Below are 22,956 nucleotides of genomic sequence, written 5' to 3'. Positions count from 1 at the left end.
TTAACGCCCATGCAAAGCACCACCACCCAATAGGAACCTTCCTCGCGGAAAGGAAATCTGTAGACTTGTTTAATTTTGTATTTTTAACGGCAAGGAAATGCATAAAAATAACCCGGAGAGCGAATTCCTCTCTTAGAATGCGATGAAGCTAAAAAAAGACCAAGGAAAACGGCAGTCTCCTACCTCTTTGAAGTATTTACACGCACCTGAGGCATGAATGGATCTGGAAACGAGACCCAACCGAGCAGTGCCGGCGGCGGCGACTCCATTCAACCCGCGGTCAGGCCTGATTTATCTGTATATCAAAAAGAATGGTGTCTCTCTCTCTCTCTCTCTCTCTCTCTCTCTCTCTCTCTCTCTCTCTCTCTCTCTCTCTATCTCTATCTCTATCTCTCTCTCTCTCAGTGGCAGAGAGCCTCTCCAGAGGAGACCCATTTCACGAAGCTCTCGGGGAATTCCGAGGCCTGGGCTAACTTCCCGGCGGAGCCAAAGGGAAGCTGCACGGCGTCCGAGCTTGGACCCTGCAAGGCCTGCATAGTACAAATATTCCACCTTCTCAATCATCTTTCTAGCTGGTTGCATTAGAGAGAGAGAGAAAAGATGAGAAAGAAATAAGAGAGAGAGATGAGGGGAGGAGAGAGAGAGAGTAGAGAGAAGGGGAGTGAGAGAGGAGAGAGAAGGGAGAGGAGAGAGAGAGGCCAGAAGGAGAGGAGAGAAGGGGGAAAGAAATGGAGAGGAGAGACAAGGGGAAGAAGGAGAGAAGAGAGAGAATGAGGGAGAAAGAGAGAGAGAGAGAGAGAGAGAGAGACAATGGTTGCGGGAGGGGGGAGAAAGAGAGAAGAGAGAAGAATAGAAAGAGAGAGGAGAGGGGGGGGAGAAAGGGAGAGAGGAAGAGAGAGAAATGGGAATATAAAGAGAGAGAGAGGAAGAGAGAGAAAGGGAATGTAAAGAGAGAGAGAGGATGAGAGAGAACGGGAATATAAAGAGAGAAAGGGAATATATAGAGAGAGAGAGAGAGAGGAAGAGAGAGAAAGGGAATGTAAAGAGAGAGAGGATGAGAGAGAACGGGAATATAAAGAGAGATAGGGAATATAGAGAGAGAGAGAGAGAGGAAGAGAGAGAAAGGGAATGTAGAGATAGAGAGAGAGAGAGAGCATGGGCTCCACCTTTGCGTCGGACCCCTCCTCGCCGGAGGCGGCGCTGGCGGCGTATTCGTCGGAGTTGTTTTCAGCGGGAGAGCCGATGAGAGAGAATCTGCACCGCAGCATCACCCAAGCTCAGGCGAAAGAAAGAAAGCCCCCCTTCACCCTTCGGCCAGCTACTACCGCGGTTCTCAGCGCTCACCTGTCGCAGAGTTCCTCCTCGCACGAGTTCCCCGACGAGGACAGGCAGTCCAGGTCCAGGAAGTTGGAGCAGTTCGACGCGTCCGTATAATTCTCCGCCGAGTTGAACAGCTTCCTGCACACAAAATCTCACTCAATCTACTGAATGCATGTTCTTTTACACCACAATCAGCTCTCTGAGATCTAATATCCTTGAAGCAAATTTTTGTATCAAAAGTCAACTTTTTCGGCCTTCAAGATGTGCGTGGCTCATCAGATTAACTCGTCTCAAACTGATTCGAGGAAAATCTGTCAAATCTGCCGAACCCATGTACTGATATCGGCAGCGTTCGTTCAAGGGATGAACTAACCGTGAGAACCCCACGTCGGTTGCGCAGGATATCGCCGGGGTTGAATTGCGCTCCGGCATCAGCGAGCTCAGAATCGACTTCTTTCCCCGATCGGCGTTCGTGATCGGCGTTTGGCTCTCGCACAAGATGTTCCCGTCCGAGAATGATCTCTTGACGAACGATCTACACATCGAATTGGCCGGAAAGTTGAGATTTCCGGGGAGAAATTAAACTTTTTTGGGTGTTTAATCATTCATTACCGCGAGTTTTCTTCGGAAAACCCTCGCCGACCGATACCGTAGTACTGGTCGGAATCGAGCTCCCAGAGCGCAGGTTTTCCCAGCTGAGGCTGAAAGTGCCCGAGGAACCTGCACACGATCAAAAAAACCCAATTTAGCGGAATTAAAATCCACGGACGAGCCAAAATCTTACACGTTGATCGCGTCTTGCTTCTCGGCGTCCATGTACGCGTTGCTGTAGTATCGCTGGAGCGTTCTGAAGAACTCCTGGGACTGCGTGGCGGCCTTCCACTGCCCTCTTCTTTCACAGAAAATCTGAAACCCACAAAACTCAACGTCAAGATTAAGAAAAAAAAAAAACTTTGGAAAAACTCTCACGAGGAGGGATGATTGACCTTGTTGTGAGCGGCGGAACCGCCGTATTGAAGAGCAAGAGTATCGCCCATGGTCTCGTAAAAGCTCATCAGATCGTCGGCGAGGGGTTCGTCAAGCTCTATCTTGGGTTCTTCGGCGAATCCGAGGGCGTGAAGCTGACGGCCGAGAGCGGCCAGGCCGAACGAGTATTGGGCCACGTTTGTTCGATCCAAGCAGTCTATGCAATTGGTGCGAAGCACGCCGTTTTGGAACAAAGGCTCCTTCACAAGGGCGGCGATTTCCTCGCAGTTTTCGGCGCGGCCGTTGCAGTTTGTATTCTCCGATGAACGGTGGCTTCCATCGTCCTTTCTGAAGCACACATTCAAAATATATCGCAGAATTAGGCCATTCTGTTTCTCATCCCTGTCAGATGTAAGAAATTGAGCCCGGAAGCTGAAAGATTGTTGGGTCCGCGTTGATCTAACCGAGAATAGATCGTCGCCGGACACGATCGATTCGTAAATCCAGCCCCTGGGATCCGATCAAGAGGGCCGATTGACAATTGATCAATCGATCCAATCAAACATTGAAGTCCCATAGATAAGGTTGGACCCACCAGCCTGATCCGATCGTATGCAGGGCAAGAATGATGATCGGATTTGTCTGATCCCCTAGATGGCGATTAAATCAACAGAAATGTTTGATGATTGGATCAAATGTGGGTCGTACAATAGGATTGATCGATCAATCGTCATCAACGCTACTCTGCGGTTAGGATGACGATGAAAAAACTATCATCGCCATGGTCCCACGAGCGTGTGATGATAACGATTTCTGGCAGAAGATGGGAGGTTTCTTCTGGGACAGCAAAAACTAATAAATAGGGGTAATGAGGATTAAGAAAAATCATGAGCTACTTACTCAAGAACCGGCCATCTCATGGCACCTTCTATTCTCAGGGATGGCTTCACTTGGCAGAAAAAGAAGCCCGTTAGATTCAATGCATAGGAAGCCACTCTCCCAAGCGTCACCAGTACATTTGATGCTTTGCTGAAACAGAAAAAGGAATTCCAAATGATCAGAGACCGCGACAATCTATCATAGTAATTAAAGGATTCAAAATTCTACTAGGGCATCGTGGCACCACCTCCTGGAGTGTTTGTTGAGATCCCAGTGCAAGAATCTTAAGTGATTCTCTTCAGACAGTTCTTCATTGATGTGATCAATCGCATTGGCGAATTCGGCGCGTAAAATTGACTCCCGAGGTCTCTTCTCTTGCGTCTGCGTTTTCAAAATATGAAACCACTTTTCATTATTTTGTTTCTGGGATTTATGATCGATTGCATACTTAGTGTTCAATTATACTGCCCGGGATATATATATATATTTTTTGAAGAACTGCCCGGGATTTTTTTTTTTGGAAGAACTGCCCGGGATATATATATAAAATTATCATAGAAGAGAACTGAAATTACCTTGATCAAGTTCAGAATGATTATCGGGTTTCCATATCTCCTCTTAAGGTTCAGAAAATGGAGCCTCGTGGCCTCAAAATTCTCATCTTTTCTGTGCACTGCAGTTTTCGCCCAAAAAACAAGAAAATTTTAGATTCGAGATAATTCAAGCTAAGAACAAACAATGATACATAAATCCCAGAAACTTACGGATAATATCGGGCTTAATATTCAGCCGAGACGTCTCCTGCGACCAGAAGAGGGGGATGGAGCCCCTGTTCTGCACAACAGAGCTTATCTGGCTCGGATGCTCTCCCGGCGTGTCTTCAAACACAATCTGCTCAGTCTCCACGTCATTGGCCACTCTTCCCTTCTCATTAACCCCCCGTTTCAAATACCTGATCAAAACACAAAACCCAGAAAAATTAGAATCTTTAAAACTGTAAAATAATTGAACCGGGTTATACAGATTCCGACCTGGTGCCAGCGTAGTGCCGCGAGCGCCGCGCAATGAGAGTCAGCTTGAACTCCTTCCCCGACACCGACAGCTTATCCTGGTGTAATTATGATTAAAAAATATGAAGAATCACGATTTAAGAATCACAATTTCTTCAAGAAGAAGAGGAAGAAAATACCTGTTTGAAGAAGCCGTAGACCAGAGCAACGGTCCAGAGAGTGTTCTTGACGTGATTCCTAATTCCCCTCGTCAGATACTCGTTCCAGACGAACATGGTGTCGTAGACGGTCTGCCCGGGCTGTTCATCGCATAGATTCTTCTGTAGGCTGCGCATGATGTGATAAGAGTAGCTGAAGAAAAAGTCCCTGGTGAGGTCCACGTTGCACAGCAGCTTCTTGTATCTACACCACCACCACCAAAAACATATAATCGTAATCATTAGAAGAAGCATAAGAAGAAGAAGAAAAAAAGCAATTTTTTTGAGAAAAAATGATGAAATCTTGCCTGTTTTCCATCTTGGAGGTGGCCATGTCGAGGGGGGGAGAAGGTTCCGGGAGCGCGATCATGTTGCTCTTGGCGATGGAGTAGACGGTGTGCCCGCAGATAGCCCCGATCTTCCTCCTTTTGGTGATGATCAGCATGTAGTAGGGCCCCAAGAACTTGACGAACCCTAGAGATTTTCACCGAATTCAGGCCGAGATTTAACGGCGATAAACCCCATCGAGAAAAAACCAAACGGAGGTCGAAATTACCGACGATGCCGTAGCAGTTGGTGAGGAATCGCAGGCCGCCGGTCGACCTGTTCCCTTCGTGCACTCTCTTCAGCAGGTCTCTGCACTCTCGATCGGAGTAGGTCGTCGAGTCCTCGCGGATGCTGAGCTCCGAAGGCTCCTGCCTGTCGATCTTCAGCACCTTCCACAGCGTCCCGCTCTTGTCCGTTCCGATCAAGTAGAAGTTCTGCGCAATCGACAAAGTCAGCGCCTCTCCTACATCGACAGATTGAACAGCGACGATTACCGATCGCGTCTCATAGAGGCGGAACCTCTCGAGGAAGCAACCGTCGGATTCGCCGCCGGCCATCTCCCCGCCGTCGGATCTCACCGCCGGCGCACCCCCATCCGCCACCGTCGCCGGCCCAGCCACCTCCGCTCCATTCACACCCGGAAGAACAGCAAGAACAGCAACGACGAATTCCACTAAAAACAACGACGGAAGAAGAAGAAGAAGAAGATGATGATGATGATGAACGAGAAGAAGGGTTTTCTTCAGATGAATCTACTCTTGGCGGGTCGAGGGTTGGCGACGATCGGGCGAGGAAAGCCACAGCTTGCGGGGAGCCGCAATCCACACGAAAGGACATAAAAACAAAGAGCCAGGAGGTCAAGGCTCGCGAGAGAGACAAATCCCCAAGCAAAGAGAAACTCCCAACGACTGAACGAGAAAGCCCAGGTAATCAATCAAAGGGAAAGAGAGAAATTTCGGCCAACCCGGCGGTGAAATCGCCGCCCGCGGTCGCCGCGCGCGGCGACGCGGCGGTGAAAATCGAGAGATAAATGGAAGGGAAACCGGGGAAATGGGGGGCGGTAATTGGGCCCACGTGGCCGGTCTCCGCCGGCCCGTTAAGGTATTTATTAGCCCGGCCCGGCCCGCTCCGCCGTCGCTTTCTCTGGAGATATCTCACTGTCCTTACCGGGCTTTCTTAGCGGGCCCCACCCGGCCCGCTAAGAGTCGGATATCCGAGACAGCCCGGCAAAGCCGCCGTCAGCTGTCGTCGTCGGCGCACGTGAAGCGCCGCGGATTTGATTCTCTGTAAAAACTAAAAATAAAAATAAAAATGGATCTTTAAACGGAATAAGGAATTTACCCCGTCTGAAAAAAAAAAAAATGGTTTTGTTTTTCGCCACGCGTTGAAGGCCGCCGGTAGCGCTGGCGGTGGGGCCCGCCGGGCCGAACCAGCTGACCCAACCAGAACGCCAGGTCGAGGTCGGCGGGGCCCACGTAGAGGATCGGGCTGGCCAACCTGGTAATCCGTCCTAATTTTTATTTTTATTCGTCAAGTTTTTTAAATTCTTTTTCTTTGTTGCAATGTAGGCTCGTCGGACGGATGACATACCGTCATCTGCATTGGTCATCCATTGTCGCAGGACGATGGGATGCTAACCTGAGAGAATCATTTCCGTCATCGGTCATCGGTCATCAGTCGTACTCCTGAGGTGACACTAGGATGCAGAGGATGGCGGATGACGCTAGGGTCATGCAAGTGCATGGAAAAAATTATAAAATAATTGGATTAATAATGTTGTCAAATATATATTCTCTATTGAATTTGATGTATTGATTCGTCAAACTTCTGCAGTATACAATAGATATGTTTTATGGTGACTATGAATATCACTATCAATAGAGCATTGACAAAAGCTTTGCTAATACAAACATGATTGGCATGAGCATCATTGATCAGGATGACGACTGTCACTTACGGTGGCCATAATTGATCACGATGGCCATAATTGTCGTTGATGAGGATTATGTCATTGACGAGGATGATAATTATCATTGGTTAGGACCACAATTGTCATCGAGAACAAGTATTGTCAGTGATTAAGCTAACGGTTATCATTGATGAGGATGACACTTTGTGAAGTTAGATTCTTCTCTCCTCGTTTCTCCACACGTTTGATCACCAGATTGGCACAAAATCCTCAAAATTTCCAACTACCTCATGTTGATTTACATATTCTTATTTTCTCCAAAATGTGTCCCTAGGTATATGCTTCAATTACTTTTTGACTGAGCATACAATGCCATGTGTTTGTACAAATGATGCTTGATGGAAGCATTTAATGAGATGATAACTATAAATTTCACATTGCACGTTGAAATATGGCCTTCCTTTCTCATTACAATTATCAAATATTAATCAAGTATTTTGTTACTAGTAACATATTTGTGATATTGCCATCACCTTTGTTAGAAATCAAGTCATGGCTTTAATCATTCCACAACATGTCCCTGATCATTAAAAAAAAGTAGTTAACTCATGATTGTCCATTGGGGCAATGTGGATTCGATCAAACCCATTTTCTATTGACATGACCATGTTGATTACATTAACTCAGCTGTATCATGTTGACCAGATCATATCTGGTCACCTAAGGCCTGATCAGATCTAATCGAGAGGTCCAGCCGCACCTTACAGTATGGTCTCGATTAGATGTATGGTCCAGCCGCACCTTCCAATATGACTACCTTGTTACGACTTCACTCCAGTCACTAGCCCCGCCTTCGGCATCTCCTGATAAGTAATGATTTGTCAGATATCACCATTTTATGCATTTGGGGGTCTTATGGAATGATTCATTTAATGAGGGGAATTGTTTTTGAATAATGAATAGTGTTATTGAATTAGGGGTTCATTATATACCTAATGGAGCGCAACCAAGCGTCATCGACAACATGTCATCATAGCCATCTTCGTCAACATCAACATCACCGCCGGTCCATGTCCAGCCTGACTGACACGCCAAAGTGTCCGTGAAGATGCCCGGGTTTAAATACTCTGGGTAGAGCATGTGTGTGTTCGTATCATTGTGTTTTCGTCTTCGTCCGTATTTGTTTACGTCGTCGTCTTGGTCTTTCACGTCATTTCATTTCCTATGTTCTTTAATTGTGTTTTGAAAGGGGGGATCTCTTATTGGACTCCCCTTATTGGATCCTTTGTAAGGGGCCCATCATGGCCCTATATAAGGCCATGATGGCCCCGCGTTTTTCTTTAGATCTGGATTTCCATTTGTGGCAGTTATTATTCTTGTGTTCACAGATCTCACGTTAGGAGGAGGAGGAGAAGAAGAGAGAGGCGAGGGGAAGAAGGAGAGCTACAAGGGAGACATGAAGAAGGGCCTCTACCACCACCCTTGGAGGTCCTCGCAGGATTGACCCTTCTGCATTCAAACCTCGATGCCGAAGCCTTGCGCCACGTGAAATCCACCAGACGACGCCTTGCCCTCCGACTGGGTGTAACCTGCGGTCGCGCTACTGCCAACCCACGGTCCATGCTAGCGCAACTCGGAGTCTGATCGCGTGGGTCGATGACGCTAGGTCGCCAACCGGTGCCGTCAGGTACTGGTTCTTCCTAGTGCGCTCCAGAGCAATCTCATTAGACCACGCCACCCAGCCTGGTTGTTGACCAACGCTGTCCAGTTCAAGGCGCTGCTCCGGTCACGTTCAATGTGCCAAGGTGAAGGACGCCACTCTGTGCATCTGCGACGCTCAGTTAGCTGATCTGCCATAAGCCGACGCTCCAACGCCATCGCAATACTCCCTCGGCATTTGCACATTCGACTGGTCATGTGCTGCCTAACCGCATTTGCGACTGCACGGTCCGACCCCTTGTGCAATCGCAAATTCAAGACGCTGTCCGCCGTAAATAGCCAGGACGCCACGTGGTCACGCGGCCAGGCATCTGCACGACGCACAGTCAAGACGTCGACCTCCCCCAAAGACTGGTCGCCAGTGTCGATCTCTCGCAATGGCCCGTCAGCCTTTTGCACCGTCGACCAGAACGCCATGGCCAATTGCTTCTAGATGCTGAATCAAGCGCTCGTCAACACTGTGCCCGCTAGCGACCATTGAATGCACACTTGCCGGCCGTCAGTTGTGTTGAGTAACGGTGATCGATCACTTGTTATGGGTGCCAGATTCTCACCACCTGATTGACGATTTGACCATATAATCATACAGCTCAACCACACTACTCGTGCTGGCAATTCCCCTTTGTCTACCTGATGCGTGACTGGATGCCAGCCCCTTTGCCCTCTTGCGTCGTCTTTCAGACCGCCAACTGCAGCCTTGAGTCGCGCACCGTCTTTGCGCCTTGATATTGCTCACAACATTTTGTCTGACTCTGCCTGCGCCCGTCCTATTCGGTCGCGCCCATCGAGCCGAGTCGTACGCTTGAGCTGACTCTAACCCTGCTCCTCGCTCCGACATCTCCTGATCTCGACCTCGTCTTCAACCATCTCCAGCACCTTGCTCCTGTGTTGCAACTCCGCTGCCTAACGAGCCAAGCCATGTCCAGTGACAGCACGCCTCTGCCTACCTACCCGCTCCAGCTCGTGCTCCATCGAAGATAACAACGATGAATGCCGCCACAAACAAGGTACACCATTCCTCTGCTCGTCTGTTATATTACTTCTTACAGTGTACTTTCGACTGTGCTCCACCGCTCTCGTGATAGAATAGGTGAGAGATACCATTGAGAAAAACTTCGAGCTGAGCATCTTTCTAGATACGGATCGAGACCATCCATTACGTGCGAGCCCCTACCGAATCATTCCGTTCGGCGCCATAGTCACCATCGCCACTCGGACGAGGTTCAGAAGGTCACCATCATCGTCGTCCGTCGCTTGCTCCAAAGCTCGAAACTTGGCGAAACCCACTTGTCGGCCCTGCACGTACATTTCACCTAGGACACTCACATCACGTAGTTACATTTACTTTAGTGAATTATCTGTCGGACGATGCCATTGACGACGTTCGACATCAATACCTCATCAGAGTAAAGATATTTTCAAGTGATCTATTATGAGACATCATATACATGATCACTTGTGTAGACATAAACCTGAAGGACTTTTAAAGAAACTTAAAGATTCTTTTGAAGTGTAAGCACATGGTATTTTTTTCATAGACTAATGGTCATTGAGACCACATCAGATACATTTGAAGGGGAGATACTAAAGTAATAGAAGAAGGATGATTTATCCACTACTTCGTGCTACATGTTGGCTTTTAACATGCAACTAGTTATAGAGGAAACATGAATATCGAAGCCAAAGACCCTAGCACTTCACGTGATGATTCTTTTTGATGATCATGTTGAATCTTTGAGATATGATATACCAAAGAGTCTATCTAGAGCTTGCATGATTGAGTCATCAATAGTACAAAATATTGTACTAAAGATCATCAAGCGGACAAAAAGTATGGTAGTGTTGTAAGTTAAAGTCCCATTAAAATAAAACAAACCTTATCCTCTAGCTATTAACTAACTCATTATCCCAATTCATTATTAATTTTAATATGAACAGGCTTTAGATCACTCTTCCTAATTGCGAATCATGCTTGCTACTATAGAGAGGAACTATTATGAAGTAGTAAGGTTTGCCTTTGAGAGATAACACTATGTAGTATTTTTTGGGTTCTTAATGCCTAGATCTGGATGAAAAACATATAGAATGATTCACATTTGAAGACTTAAAATGAAATGGTAACAACATCAACAAAATCGTGAAATGAATCACCTCAACATGGACCACATCCATGATTTCTACGATCTTAGAATGATGATGTAACACGACCTGCCGGGATCGAGCGGCTCGTGTTTACACCACAAGGAGTGGAGGGCAGAGTAGTAGAGCGGCAGCACGGGGCGAAGGCTTCGGTGATTCGGTGGGCCCGGCTTCTGGTAGGAAATGGTTGATGGTGGTGGTGATGTCAACACGTCCTCGGAGTAGTCTCGAGGAGGAAGTGAGATGACGACAACGCCCACAAGCTGCAAATCTTGGATCTCCAAGAAGCGCCCTCGAAGTAGTCTCGACGAGGAGGCGGTGACAATTCCGAAGAGTTGCCAAGCTTGAATCTTTAAGAACGGCCTCGGAGTGGTCTCGACGAGGTCGTGAGGTGGGACTCACGGAGTAGTCTCAACGTGAGAATGTATAGTGGTGCCTCACGGTGAAGTCTCGACGTGAGGTCGTGTGGCGACGACGAACTATCTACGAAGGCAGCGGCATAAGGCGGCTGCATCTACATCCTATCGAAGGACTAAGAAAGCTGTAACTAACTACGAAGGTTGTAACTAGAGAGTTCTAACTAAGTGGGATTGTGACTATAAGGGTTCTAACTAACTATGAACGGACGATCGTGAGCATCAGCGGAGATGGGTCGTCAACAAGTCCTCGGAATGATCTCGACGAAGAAATGTTGGTGACGACGACCTCCAAGAACTGCAAGTCTTCTGGAATCATCCCGGAGTGGTCTCGACGGGGCGATTGATGATGACTCACGGAGTAATGTGGATGTGAGGACATGAAGGTGAGGCTGTCGAAGATGGCCGAGGTAGCCGTATGTGGTCGGTGGCATCGTGGTCGGGCGGCCTGTGACGATCGACTGGAGGCTAGAGAGGCCGGAGATCGTCCCAGGGCCAGAGGTAGTTGATAACATGCAAATTAATATACTTAATTACTGAATTATACATTCTATTTATGTGTTTTAATGGTCATATTTGCATGTTATCATGATAAAATACATTGAAATCAGTTAACATGTCGTTTTTCTATTATTTCATATTTTTTATCATTTTTTACATGGAATTTGACATTGTTTCAGTGAAGAAATATTTTTACATGATTTTATTTGCTTGGTTTAAGGTCAGTAAATCATCTCCTGATTTTTCTGAATTTTTCCCATATTTTTATGAATTTTTCTGAATTTTTCTGTCCATTATTTAGGCAAGAAATGATTTTTATTTAATTAGATAATATATTGATTATTTATTTTGCATTTTAAATGCATTTAAAATGAATATCCACGTCATTCGCCCGAAATTCGGGCGAATGAAGGGATATAGTAATTAAATAAGAAAGGAGAGAAGAGAGGAGAGAGATAGGAAAAGTCAAATAGAGTGATTAAAAGAGAGAGAGAGAGAAAAGCGGAAATCGACGCCGATCATTGGCGTTTATTTAAAACAATGATTTTTTTCTTTTTCTCTCTCTCTTCTAACCAAGCGAAAAAAGCACTATTTTGTCCTTTACTGTTTTCTTAAAAAGCAGCGAAAAAGTGCGGCCGACGCGGACAACGAGGGTGCACGTGTCCTGAAACACGGAAAGCGAGAAAATCAAGCCCAGCCAATAGGAAATTCCGATTTTTTAGAGAAAATAAAAGAGATCCAACGGCCCACATTTGATCTCACTAAAACTGCGATATCTTGAGATCTACAACTCCGATTGGGCTGAAATTTTGAGGGCAGGTTCGTCTTTTCCTCCTCTACAATCTGGACGGTTGGATCTTTAAATAGAGGTCAGAAAAAAAAGGCGAAATTCACTTTTGGAGGCTCTCCCCAAGCAATTGGCCAGGAAGGACACAGGAGGCATTCTGGAAGTCGTCAGATCTGGATCTCTTTATCAAATTTGTAAGTTTCTGAATTGTATTTGATCATCTTCTAGAACGATTCAAAAACGCCTTGGCATGGGCGAAATGTACATGCCCTAGATTCATGTTTTGAATGCATCAGCACTTCTTTTTGATTTGGATTCGAGATCTGACTTTTGATAATTAATTCTTAATCATTTAAGGACATTTCTGCTTGATTACATTTTTAATTTAGGGTCGAAATTGGGGCTTTCCCCAATTTCTTCACTTTCTCTCTCTAGGTTAATTTGATTTGTTTCTCTCTCTAGATTTCGGTTCTTATTGTTTAGGAATTTAATTTAATATATAAAAAACCCAAAAATAAAATTTGAACCGAAAATTCATCCATTTTGAACTCCAATTCAAAAATCACTTTCTTGATTATTAATTTCCCAATTTTAATTCTGAAAATTATTATAAATTTTATTAAATTGGGAAATTAATAATTTATATTTTTATGAGCTTAAAATAATAATAATATTCTTATCTGGAATTATCTGACCGAAATCAAAATTAAGTTTTACTTAATTTTGATTATTTTAAGAATATTATTTAATATTAATTGAATTAAATATTGCAAAATTCAAAATTACTTGACTTGATTCATAAAAATTGTTTGAAAATTCTGAATTGTTGCCTCATGGATCGACCCCTTGCTTGCTCTATATTCTTATTTAGTAATTAAGGGAATTATAAATTTATTGCATAAGTCTAAAAAGCGCAACGACCACGTAATTTTACGTGATTTTTCGGCTTATCAATTGGCGCCGTTGCCGGGGACGCACGGTTTGAATTTTTAAATTATTCTGTGTGGATTCATTACTCTTTATTTTTTATATTAAGTCTTGGATTGAGCTGAATTTTGCAATTATTTTGTGAATTTTGATGAAATAGTGAAATTGTAAAAAAATCATCATTGCATAATTAATTTTTCTTGTTCATCAAAACTGATTATTTTTTATATTGATGTGTTTAACATTGCATGTTCGGTAGGAGGTCTTCAAAACCTCATCTCGTGAATCTTGAAACAGTTAGTAGAACTCCTAGTTTTGATTGTATTTTTGAAAGCTCCGAAGGTGAAAATCAGCATTTTTGTGACTTAATGGAGAATAATCAAAATTTTGGGGTTGAACAGGGTGTTAGAAGAATGAGGTTGAGAGAATTTTCTGACCCTATAGAGAGTGAAACCTACACTAAAATATCTGCTCCTTTACCAGAAAATGTTAATTTTAGAATTGACCCGAATATGATTAATCAATTGCCTACATTTTATGGAAGATTTAATGAGGAGCCTTATGAGTTTTTGGAAGAGTATAACCAGATTTGTTCTGCTTATAGTTATGCAGGTGTTCCTCAGGAAATTCTCAAACTAAGGTTATTTCAGTTTGCTTTGAAAGATAGGGCAAAAGATTGGTTTAAAGGGGTAGGTCAAGAATTTCAATCTTGGAGTGAAATGCAAGCTTGCTTTTTAAAGAGATTCTTTTCTTATGGAAAGACATCTTCAATTAAGAAACATATAAGAGATTTTTGTCAAGGAACTGACACTCTAGGAGAAGCATGGGAGAAATTCACGTCACTCACTAGGAAGTGCCCACATCATGGCATACCATCTCATGAATTGGTTGAAATTTTTTATGGTGGATTGAATGATCAGGAAAGGCATCTAGTGGATATATCTAGTGGAGGAATGTTCCTTGATACCCATGCAGATGAATCCATGAAATTGATGGAAAAATTAGTAGAAGATTGGACATACCGTCAAAGTTTTTCGTACACTAACCGAAGTGCAGGTCCCAAGCGTGGAGGAATCATTGACGTCAAGGCAGTTGAACCGGAGATCAGGATTGATAAGCTAGAAAGAGAAATGAGCAATATTGGTAAAACAGTTAAAGATATGAGCAATGATATTAAATCTTTTTTGCAGGAGTCTAAAGGAAAGGCGAATGCAAACGAGGGCAACAATTCCACTAACAACCCTTGTTGTTTTTGTTCTAGTGAAGAACATTCTGATGAGACTTGTCCTATGGTTGAACAGGTTAATGCATTTGGGAGACAAGATGCAGGTCAAAACCAATGGAATGCACGACCTAATCAAAATTGGAGCAAAGGAGGAAACAACAATTTTCCCTCAAAGCAATTCGCCCCGCAACCATATCAGCAAAATTTTCAAAATTTTTCTAAGCCCTTTTACTCTCGTCCTCACAACAATAATGACAACACTAACTCTACTTTAATGGATTTTATCAGGGAAATGCAGGAAGAGAGAAAAAGCATGCATGAGGAAAGGAAGATATTGATGCAAACTTTAGAAGAGCACAAGAAGGAAATTGAGATGCTCAAGCGAGGACAAGGGATTCAAGCACAACAACCTGCTCTCAGGATGAAAGGTAAATCAGAAGAAATCCTTCTAAGAGAAGGACATCCAGGTCAACTCCCTACCCAACCTAATATAAATCCTAGAAATATCATGTTGTGTGTAGATAGAAATTTAGAATCATCATGTTGTGTGTCTTCCGAAATTTTAAATGAATCTTGCATTGGTGAAAATAATAATGTTGCATCATGTCATGATTTTACAAATAATCTTTTACATGGCTTTGAAGAAGATATGATTAATGATGAACATGTGAGTGTGATTTAAAAATTACGAAGTGGGAAGGTTTTGTTAGATACTCATAAAAAAAATGTAGGATTGTCGGAGCATCAAGATAAAGAAAATGGAGAGATGGAAAATAATCAACAAGATAAGGGTGGCCAGGATGAGGAAAGGCATCCACGAATGGCAGACCCTAATCCACTTGATTATAGACCACCCATTCCATTTCCTAGTGCTTTAAATATATCCAAGCAAAAACCTGAAAATTCTCATTTGCTTGAAATATTTAAAAATGCAACCATCACTATTCCACTGACTGAGGCAATACAAAATATTCCTTCTTATGCAAAATATGTGAAGGAACTATGTACACCTTCTAGAAAGCAGAAAAGGGTACAACTTTCTGAAAATATCAGTTCAATTTTATTGAATGATATTCCTAGGAAAAGAAGAGATCTGGGTGCTCCTCTCATTAAATGTGAAATAGGAGGCATGGTTTTTAGTAAATCACTTCTTGATTCAGGAGCTAGTGTAAACATAATGCCTAAAGCTTTGTATGATAAATTTAAATTTGGTGAGCTTGAACCTATTTTTCTTGAATTACAATTAGCCGATGGTTCAATTAGGCAACCTTATGGAAAATTAGAAGATGTCATAGTAAAAGTGGAGAATTGTAAATTTCCTGTTGATTTCATAGTTGCAGATATGAAAATAACAGGAAATTTGAGCCATGCCCCTATCATTTTAGGTCGACCATTCCTAGCTACGGCGAAAGCCACAACGGATTGGGATAAGGGTACAATGGAACTTAAAGTAGGAGATGAAAAAATTGAACTATCTATCTCCAAATTAATGAAATACCCTAAAGACACAAGTGAGGATGTTTGCTTTCTAGGGTTGGTACAAGAAGATGATTTTGATTTTGATCCATGCTCTTATGATTTATTTTCTTGTGAATCTAATGAATGTTTGAATGAAAAATCTTCCATACCAACAAATATTTCTTTGCATTCTGAAATTGAACTTAAGCCTTTACCATCATCTCTGAAATATGCTTATTTAGGACCATGCAAGTCTTTTCCTGTAATCATATCATCATTGTTATCATCTGAACAAGAATTAGAGCTTTTGAATGTCTTATCTACTTCTAAATCTGCTATAGGATGGACAATTGATGACATTAAAGGCATCAGTCCAAATATTTGTGAGCACAGAATTTTTCTAGAAGAAAATTCTAGGGCAACAAGGCAACCCCAAAGGCGACTTAACCCGCACATGTTGGAGGTTGTTAAAAAGGAAATCATGAAATGGCTAAAAGCTGATTTTATTTATGCCATTTCAGATAGCCCATGGGTAAGTCCTATTCATATAGTACCTAAGAAAACAGGAATAACAGTGACTAAAGATGAAAATGGTAATGAGGTACAAACTCGAGTAGCTTCTAGTTGGAGAGTATGCATTGATTATAGGAAGCTTAATTCTGTGACTAAGAAAGATCATTATCCATTACCATTTATTGATCGGATTCTTGAAAGACTTTCAGGTCAAAAATTTTATTGTTTTTTAGATGGATATTCAGGTTATAATCAAATTGAAATTAACAAAAGTGATCAAGAGAAAACAACATTTGCATGTCCAGTAGGTACTTTTGCATTTAAAAGAATGCCTTTTGGGTTATGTAATGCTCCAGCTACTTTTCAAAGGTGTATGACTGCCATGTTTTCTGAATTAGTAGGGGATTGCTTGGAAATTTTTATGGATGATTTTTCAGTGTTTGGTTCCTCATTCGATATTTGTCTATCTAATTTAACTAAGGTTTTGCAGATATGTGTACAGAACAATCTGGTTCTAAGTTGGGAGAAATCCCACTTTATGGTGGAGGAGGGAATTGTCCTAGGCCACCATATCAGCAAGGATGGGCTAAGGGTGGACAGGGCCAAAGTCGAGGTTATCAAGAACCTCCCCCTGCCCACAACCCTAAAGCAACTTAGGGAATTTCTAGGGCATGCTGGCTTCTACAGAAGATTTATAAAAGATTTTTCTAAAATTTCTAAACCCTTAACTAATTTACTTTCTAAAGATACACTATTTGTTTTTGATGAAAATGCTAAAGCATCCTTTTTGCAGATTAAAGAAGCTCTAATTCAAGCACCTATTTTGCAAGCTCCAGATTGGGGTAAGCTTTTTCAAATTATGTGTGATGCTTCTGACAATGCAGTGGGAGCAATTTTAGGACAAAGAGTGGATAAGAAGCCAGTTGCCATCTACTATGCAAGCAAGACTCTAGGAGGAGCACAAGTAAATTACTCAACTACTGAAAAAGAATTGCTTGCTATTATTTTTGCCCTAAAAAAATTTCGTTCTTATCTTTTAGGTAGTAAAATAATTGTGTTTTCAGATCATGCAGCTTTAAAGTTTTTACTGAATAAAAAAGAAACCAAACCTAGATTAATTCGGTGGATTTTACTTTTGCAAGAATTTGATTTGGAAATAAAAGATAAACGAGGGATAGATAATACTATTGCAGATCATCTTTCTAGATTATCTACAGAATTATCTATTCCTATTCATGATGGTTTTCCCGACGAATATATTTTAAAAATTCAAAGTAAAAGGCTTCCATGGTACGCTCATATTGTGAATTTTCTTGTCAAAGTAAAAGGATTAATACCTAATGATTGGGATATGAATGATAGAAAGAAATTTTATAAAGATATTAATTACTATTATTATGATGAACCTGAGCTTTTTAAATTAGGTGTTGATCATGTGTTTAGAAGGTGTGTACCGGAGGAAGAACAATGGAGCATTTTAGATGCTTGACATTCTTCTTTATGTGCTGGACATTATGCTCCTAAATTGATTGCATTTAAAGTTTTAAACTGTGGATTTTTCTGGCCAACTCTATTTTCTGATGCTTTTAAGTTTTGCTCTAGTTGTTTAAAATGTCAAGCAGCGCTGAATATCAAAAAGAATGATAGAATGCCACTACAGCCTATCATTGAAGTAGAAATATTTGACCTATGGGGGATTGATTTTATGGGACCATTTCCTAATTCAGATGGGCATGAGTACATCTTAATGGGAGTGGATTATCTTTCCAGATGGGTTGAGGCAATCCCCACTAGGTCAAATGATCATAAAGTAGTGCTTAAATTCATTCAACAACATATATTTTGCAGGATTGGTTGGCCTAGAGTAATCATAAGTGATGGAGGAAGCCATTTTAATAATTCTCAATTTAGGACCATGCTTAAAAAATATGGGGTTCAACATAGAATCACTACCCCATATCATCCACAAGCAAATGGTCAAATTGAGAATTCAAATAGGGAGATTAAAAAGATTATAAAGAAGATCATTAGGCATGATGGAAAAGATTGGTCTAGCAGATTATATGATGCTCTATGGGCTTATAGAACTGCTTACAAAACACCTTAGGGATGTCTCCTTACAGGGTTGTTTTTGGTAAAGCATGTCATCTTCCGGTTGAAATAGAACATAGAGCTTATTGGGCTATTAAGAAACTTAATCTCTCTTTAGATGCAGCGGGAAAACAGCGTTTATTGCAGATGCATGAACTCCAGGAGCTAAGGAAGCTTACGAAAATTCAAGAATCTATAAAGCCAGGATGAAGCACTTCCACGACAAGAATATTAACCGTAAGCATTTTCAGAAACAACAAAAGATTTGGCTTTATAATTCAAGGTTGAAAATTTTTCCAGGAAAATTAAAATCAAGATGGGATGGGCCATTTACAATTTCTGACATATATGATAATGGAGCTGTTTTGATTTTTGATCCTAAGAAAGGGAAGGAGTTCACAGTTAATGGTATGCGACTTAAGCCATATGTGGAAGCAGAAGATATATCGCAACCTACGGCAACAATAACGCTAAATCCGATCGAAACCACCATACAGGAAGCATAAATCTAGGATTTTGATTTCACTACTTTTCTCTTTTTATTATTGAATTTTGATTTTGCAAATAAAGGGGAATTAACCTAATTCCCTAGCTCCTAATTTTTCTTTGATTTTGTTTTCAGTTTATAGCTTTTCCAGAATAAAGAAGATGATCAAGTACAATTCAGAAACAACACGAGATGTCGACTCATCATTAGTAAGTCCTTCAAAGATCACGCCAAGCAGGTTTACAATTCTGAACTTCTGAATTTCAATTTTGATTTTTTTCCCATGCATTGAGGACATTGCATAATTTAGTGGGGGGGAGAGAACATTTCATGTGTTTACATTGCATAATGCAAACCTTTACTTTTCTTTATGTCATATAAATTCCATGTATAAATGAAACCCACCTTTAGGAGATATTCTTCATCCATGAATTCGAATTACATGTGTAGGGAAGTTTGGCTTTATATAGCGGATCATGATCATGCAAAGATGGGACAAACTTTGATTTTGGATGATATGAGAGTTGATTTCCAAATGTCTAGGTTATCTAGTGGGTGTGTAGGGGATAGGAAAATCAAAGGATTGAAGCACTATGGTTCAATATGCTAGAGAGTTGAGTGAATTGAGGACCCCCATCGCGCCACCAATAAATGAGCCGATCCTACTTGATTGTTTTCATTCTTCCATTGAGTCAATCTTACTATAGGCTGGAAGATAGGCATTTCTCCAAGTCCTTAAACACAGAACTCCCTTTTCTTGATCTACCTTATGCCATTTGCCATACCATTCTACTTATCATGCTATCCACATTATCATCTATTTATTCAACCATGAGCCAATTTTTCCTATCCACTTGTTGAATTTTTTTTTTCTAACCTAACAGCCTTTCATGGATGGTAGCCATCTCCCAAGCCACTCTATCTCTCTTTCCATGGGATCACTTTTATCCCACCTCTATCTCCAATTCTGTCTAAATTTTACTCTTCATATTCTTATTAACTCTTCTTCTCTCAAATGATTTGTTTCAACAAAAAAAAATCATGCCCTTATTAGAGTCAATGATAAATATGTTTGTATTTGCTTCTTCAAAATATTTAGTAGTTTTTTTTACCCCTTTCAAAAAAAAAAAAGTGGAAGTCCTCAAGCTCAAGAAAAAATATGAGGAAAATTAAAAAAAAAAAAATTCATTCAAAGAAAACAAATGGGGTTATTTGTGATAGGGATTATTGGTAGATTGATTTTTGCTTTGAATTATTGATTCTAGTAAGGGCATTTTTCACTATATCTTCTTTCTATTTCTTTCTCACTTCGTCTAAGTCTTGGGAGAAGGCGACTTGAAATGAGACATCTTTGATATACCCTCCATTCGCGACCCATCTCTTCACCTTTGAGCCTACGTTTTTCATTCATTCTTATGCTCTTACCCATGCCATCACACCACTTGATATTCTGTGCTAACTGGGAGGCGGAGAATGTTTAAATTTCATCTTATAGTGGGAGGAAACTTAGTGGAGAATTTGAACACAAGTAGCCGCTACCCGTGAGAGAGTGATCTTGTTATGAGAGGGAAAGGCCCACCACTTGATGAGTGCAGTGAGGAGCATTATGGATCATAGTGTAATATCTAGAGAGAAGTACATATTTCTACTCATTTCATTAGCTCTATCCAAACCATGAGGACGGCACTCATATTCCTCACAAGGTGGAATCCGAATTGTCGAAGAGAGTTTCGTTTAAGCATGTTATTGATAATTCTAACACTTCATGCAGATGAATAAGGATGAATGGATGAAGAAATCATCTAAAGAATTCATGATACATTGCTAAGGGACTAGCAATGATTTAAGTGGGGGGGTATGATAACATGCAAATTAATATACTTAATTACTGAATTATACATTCTATTTATGTGTTTTAATGGTCATATTTGCATGTTATCATGATAAAATACATTGAAATCAGTTAACATGTCGTTTTTCTATTATTTCATATTTTTTATCATTTTTTACATGGAATTTGACATTGTTTCAGTGAAGAAATATTTTTACATGATTTTATTTGCTTGGTTTAAGGTCAGTAAATCATCTCCTGATTTTTCTGAATTTTTCCCATATTTTTATGAATTTTTCTGAATTTTTCTGTCCATTATTTAGGCAAGAAATGATTTTTATTTAATTAGATAATATATTGATTATTTATTTTGCATTTTAAATGCATTTAAAATGAATATCCACGTCATTCGCCCAAATTCGGGCGAATGAAGGATATAGTAATTAAATAAGAAAGGAGAAGAGAGGAGAGAGATAGGAAAAGTCAAATAGAGTGATTAAAGAGAGAGAGAGAAAAGCGGAAATCGACGCGATCATTGGCGTTTATTTAAAACAATGATTTTTCTTTTTCTCTCTCTCTTCTAACCAAGCACTATTTTGTCCTTTACTGTTTTCTTAAAAAGCAGCGAAAAAGTGCGGCCACGCGGACAACGAGGTGCACGTGTCCTGAAACACGAGCGAGAAAATCAAGCCCAGCCAATAGGAAATTCCGATTTTTAGAGAAAATAAAGAGATCCAACGGCCCACATTTGATCTCACTAAAACTGCGATATCTTGAGATCTACAACTCCGATTGGGCTGAAATTTTGAGGGCAGGTTCGTCTTTTCCTCATCTACAATCTGGACGGTTGGATCTTTAAATAGAGGTCAGAAAAAAAGGCGAAATTCACTTTTGGAGGCTCTCCCAAGCAATTGGCCAGGAAGGACACAGGAGGCATTCTGGAAGTCAGATCTGGATCTCTTTATCAAATTTGTAAGTTTCTGAATTGTATTTGATCATCTTCTAGAACGATTCAAAACGCCTTGGCATGGCGAAATGTACATGCCCTAGATTCATGTTTTGAATGCATCAGCACTTCTTTTTGATTTGGATTCGAGATCTGACTTTTGATAATTAATTCTTAATCATTTAAGGACATTTCTGCTTGATTACATTTTTAATTTAGGGTCGAAATTGGGGCTTTCCCCAATTTCTTCACTTTCTCTCTCTAGGTTAATTTGATTTGTTTCTCTCTCTAGATTTCGGTTCTTATTGTTTAGGAATTTAATTTAATATATAAAAAACCCAAAAATAAAATTTGAACCGAAAATTCATCCATTTTGAACTCCAATTCAAAAATCACTTTCTTGATTATTAATTTCCCAATTTTAATTCTGAAAATTATTATAAATTTTATTAAATTGGGAAATTAATAATTTATATTTTTATGAGCTTAAAATAATAATAATATTCTTATCTGGAATTATCTGACCGAAATCAAAATTAAGTTTTACTTAATTTTGATTATTTTAAGAATATTATTTAATATTAATTGAATTAAATATTGCAAAATTCAAAATTACTTGACTTGATTCATAAAAATTGTTTGAAAATTCTGAATTGTTGCCTCCTTGCGGATCGACCCCTTGCTTGCTCTATATTCTTATTTAGTAATTAAGGGAATTATAAATTTATTGCATAAGTCTAAAAAGCGCAACGACCACGTAATTTTACGTGATTTTTCGGCTTATCAGCAGTCGGGTCAACTGAAGGCGACCGGAGAGACAGGAGATGGCATGGACGACCGAAGGTGGCCGAGAGGCCGAGGGCGGCCAGGCGGCCGATAGCGGTTGGCGGCCGAGGGCGGCCGACAGCAGTCGGGCACCGGCGGGCGGTTGTGGAAATTGGGGGGGCCGTGGAGGCCATGGTGGCGACGGTCGGTCGGTCAAGGACGGCCGGATGAACGACGGCCATCTGGCGGCAAAACACCCATGAGCTGCCGGGCGGCCGAGGGGGCCGTGACCGGCCGAAGCGGCCGATGCGGCCGATGCAGCCGAGGCCGTGATCGACCAAAGCTGTCGACGTGACCGAGGCCGAGCGGGCGGCCGAGGGCAACTAGGCGGGGGAGAAGCGACCAGGTCGCCTCAAGAGGGCGGCCTAAGCTGTCGGAGGCCGCCGTAGGCGGTCGAGGACGACCCTAGGCCGTCAGAGGCGGCCTTAAGCGACCGTATGCGACCTCGCCAACGGAGGCGATCGCGGCGGCCGATGGCGGCTG

At 41.6% G+C, this 22,956-nt stretch overlaps 1 protein-coding gene across 1 annotated transcript; it reads right to left on the bottom strand.

Annotated features, from left to right (window-relative positions):
• Positions 1-47: 47 nt before the first annotated feature.
• LOC144713537 (phosphoinositide phosphatase SAC2-like) lies at positions 48-5,693 on the bottom strand. The gene is made up of 17 exons (XM_078588129.1): positions 5,456-5,693; positions 5,194-5,372; positions 4,929-5,133; positions 4,681-4,846; positions 4,355-4,577; positions 4,197-4,273; positions 3,930-4,117; positions 3,741-3,838; positions 3,413-3,546; positions 3,187-3,315; positions 2,307-2,634; positions 2,105-2,226; positions 1,933-2,040; positions 1,694-1,855; positions 1,345-1,458; positions 1,167-1,254; positions 48-530 (listed from the first exon to the last, which is right to left on the bottom strand). Coding segments are annotated over exons 1-17 (2,451 nt in total). The 5' UTR covers positions 5,457-5,693; the 3' UTR covers positions 48-401.
• Positions 5,694-22,956: the final 17,263 nt, after the last annotated feature.

Source organism: Wolffia australiana, chromosome 16 (assembly GCF_029677425.1).
Source record: "Wolffia australiana isolate 7733 chromosome 16, ASM2967742v1".
Lineage (NCBI taxonomy): Eukaryota > Viridiplantae > Streptophyta > Magnoliopsida > Alismatales > Araceae > Wolffia > Wolffia australiana.
Note: the sequence above shows the minus strand (reverse complement) of the source record. Positions and strands in the feature narration are given on the sequence as shown.

Excerpts from the sequence above, each read along its gene's own strand:
- LOC144713537 (XM_078588129.1), bottom strand. Across the intron at positions 5,134-5,193 it reads GCCTCTATGAGACGCGATCG|AACTTCTACTTGATCGGAAC; the intron begins GTAATCGTCGCT and ends TCGATTGCGCAG. Across the intron at positions 4,274-4,354 it reads TCTACGGCTTCTTCAAACAG|GATAAGCTGTCGGTGTCGGG; the intron begins GTATTTTCTTCC and ends TAATTACACCAG.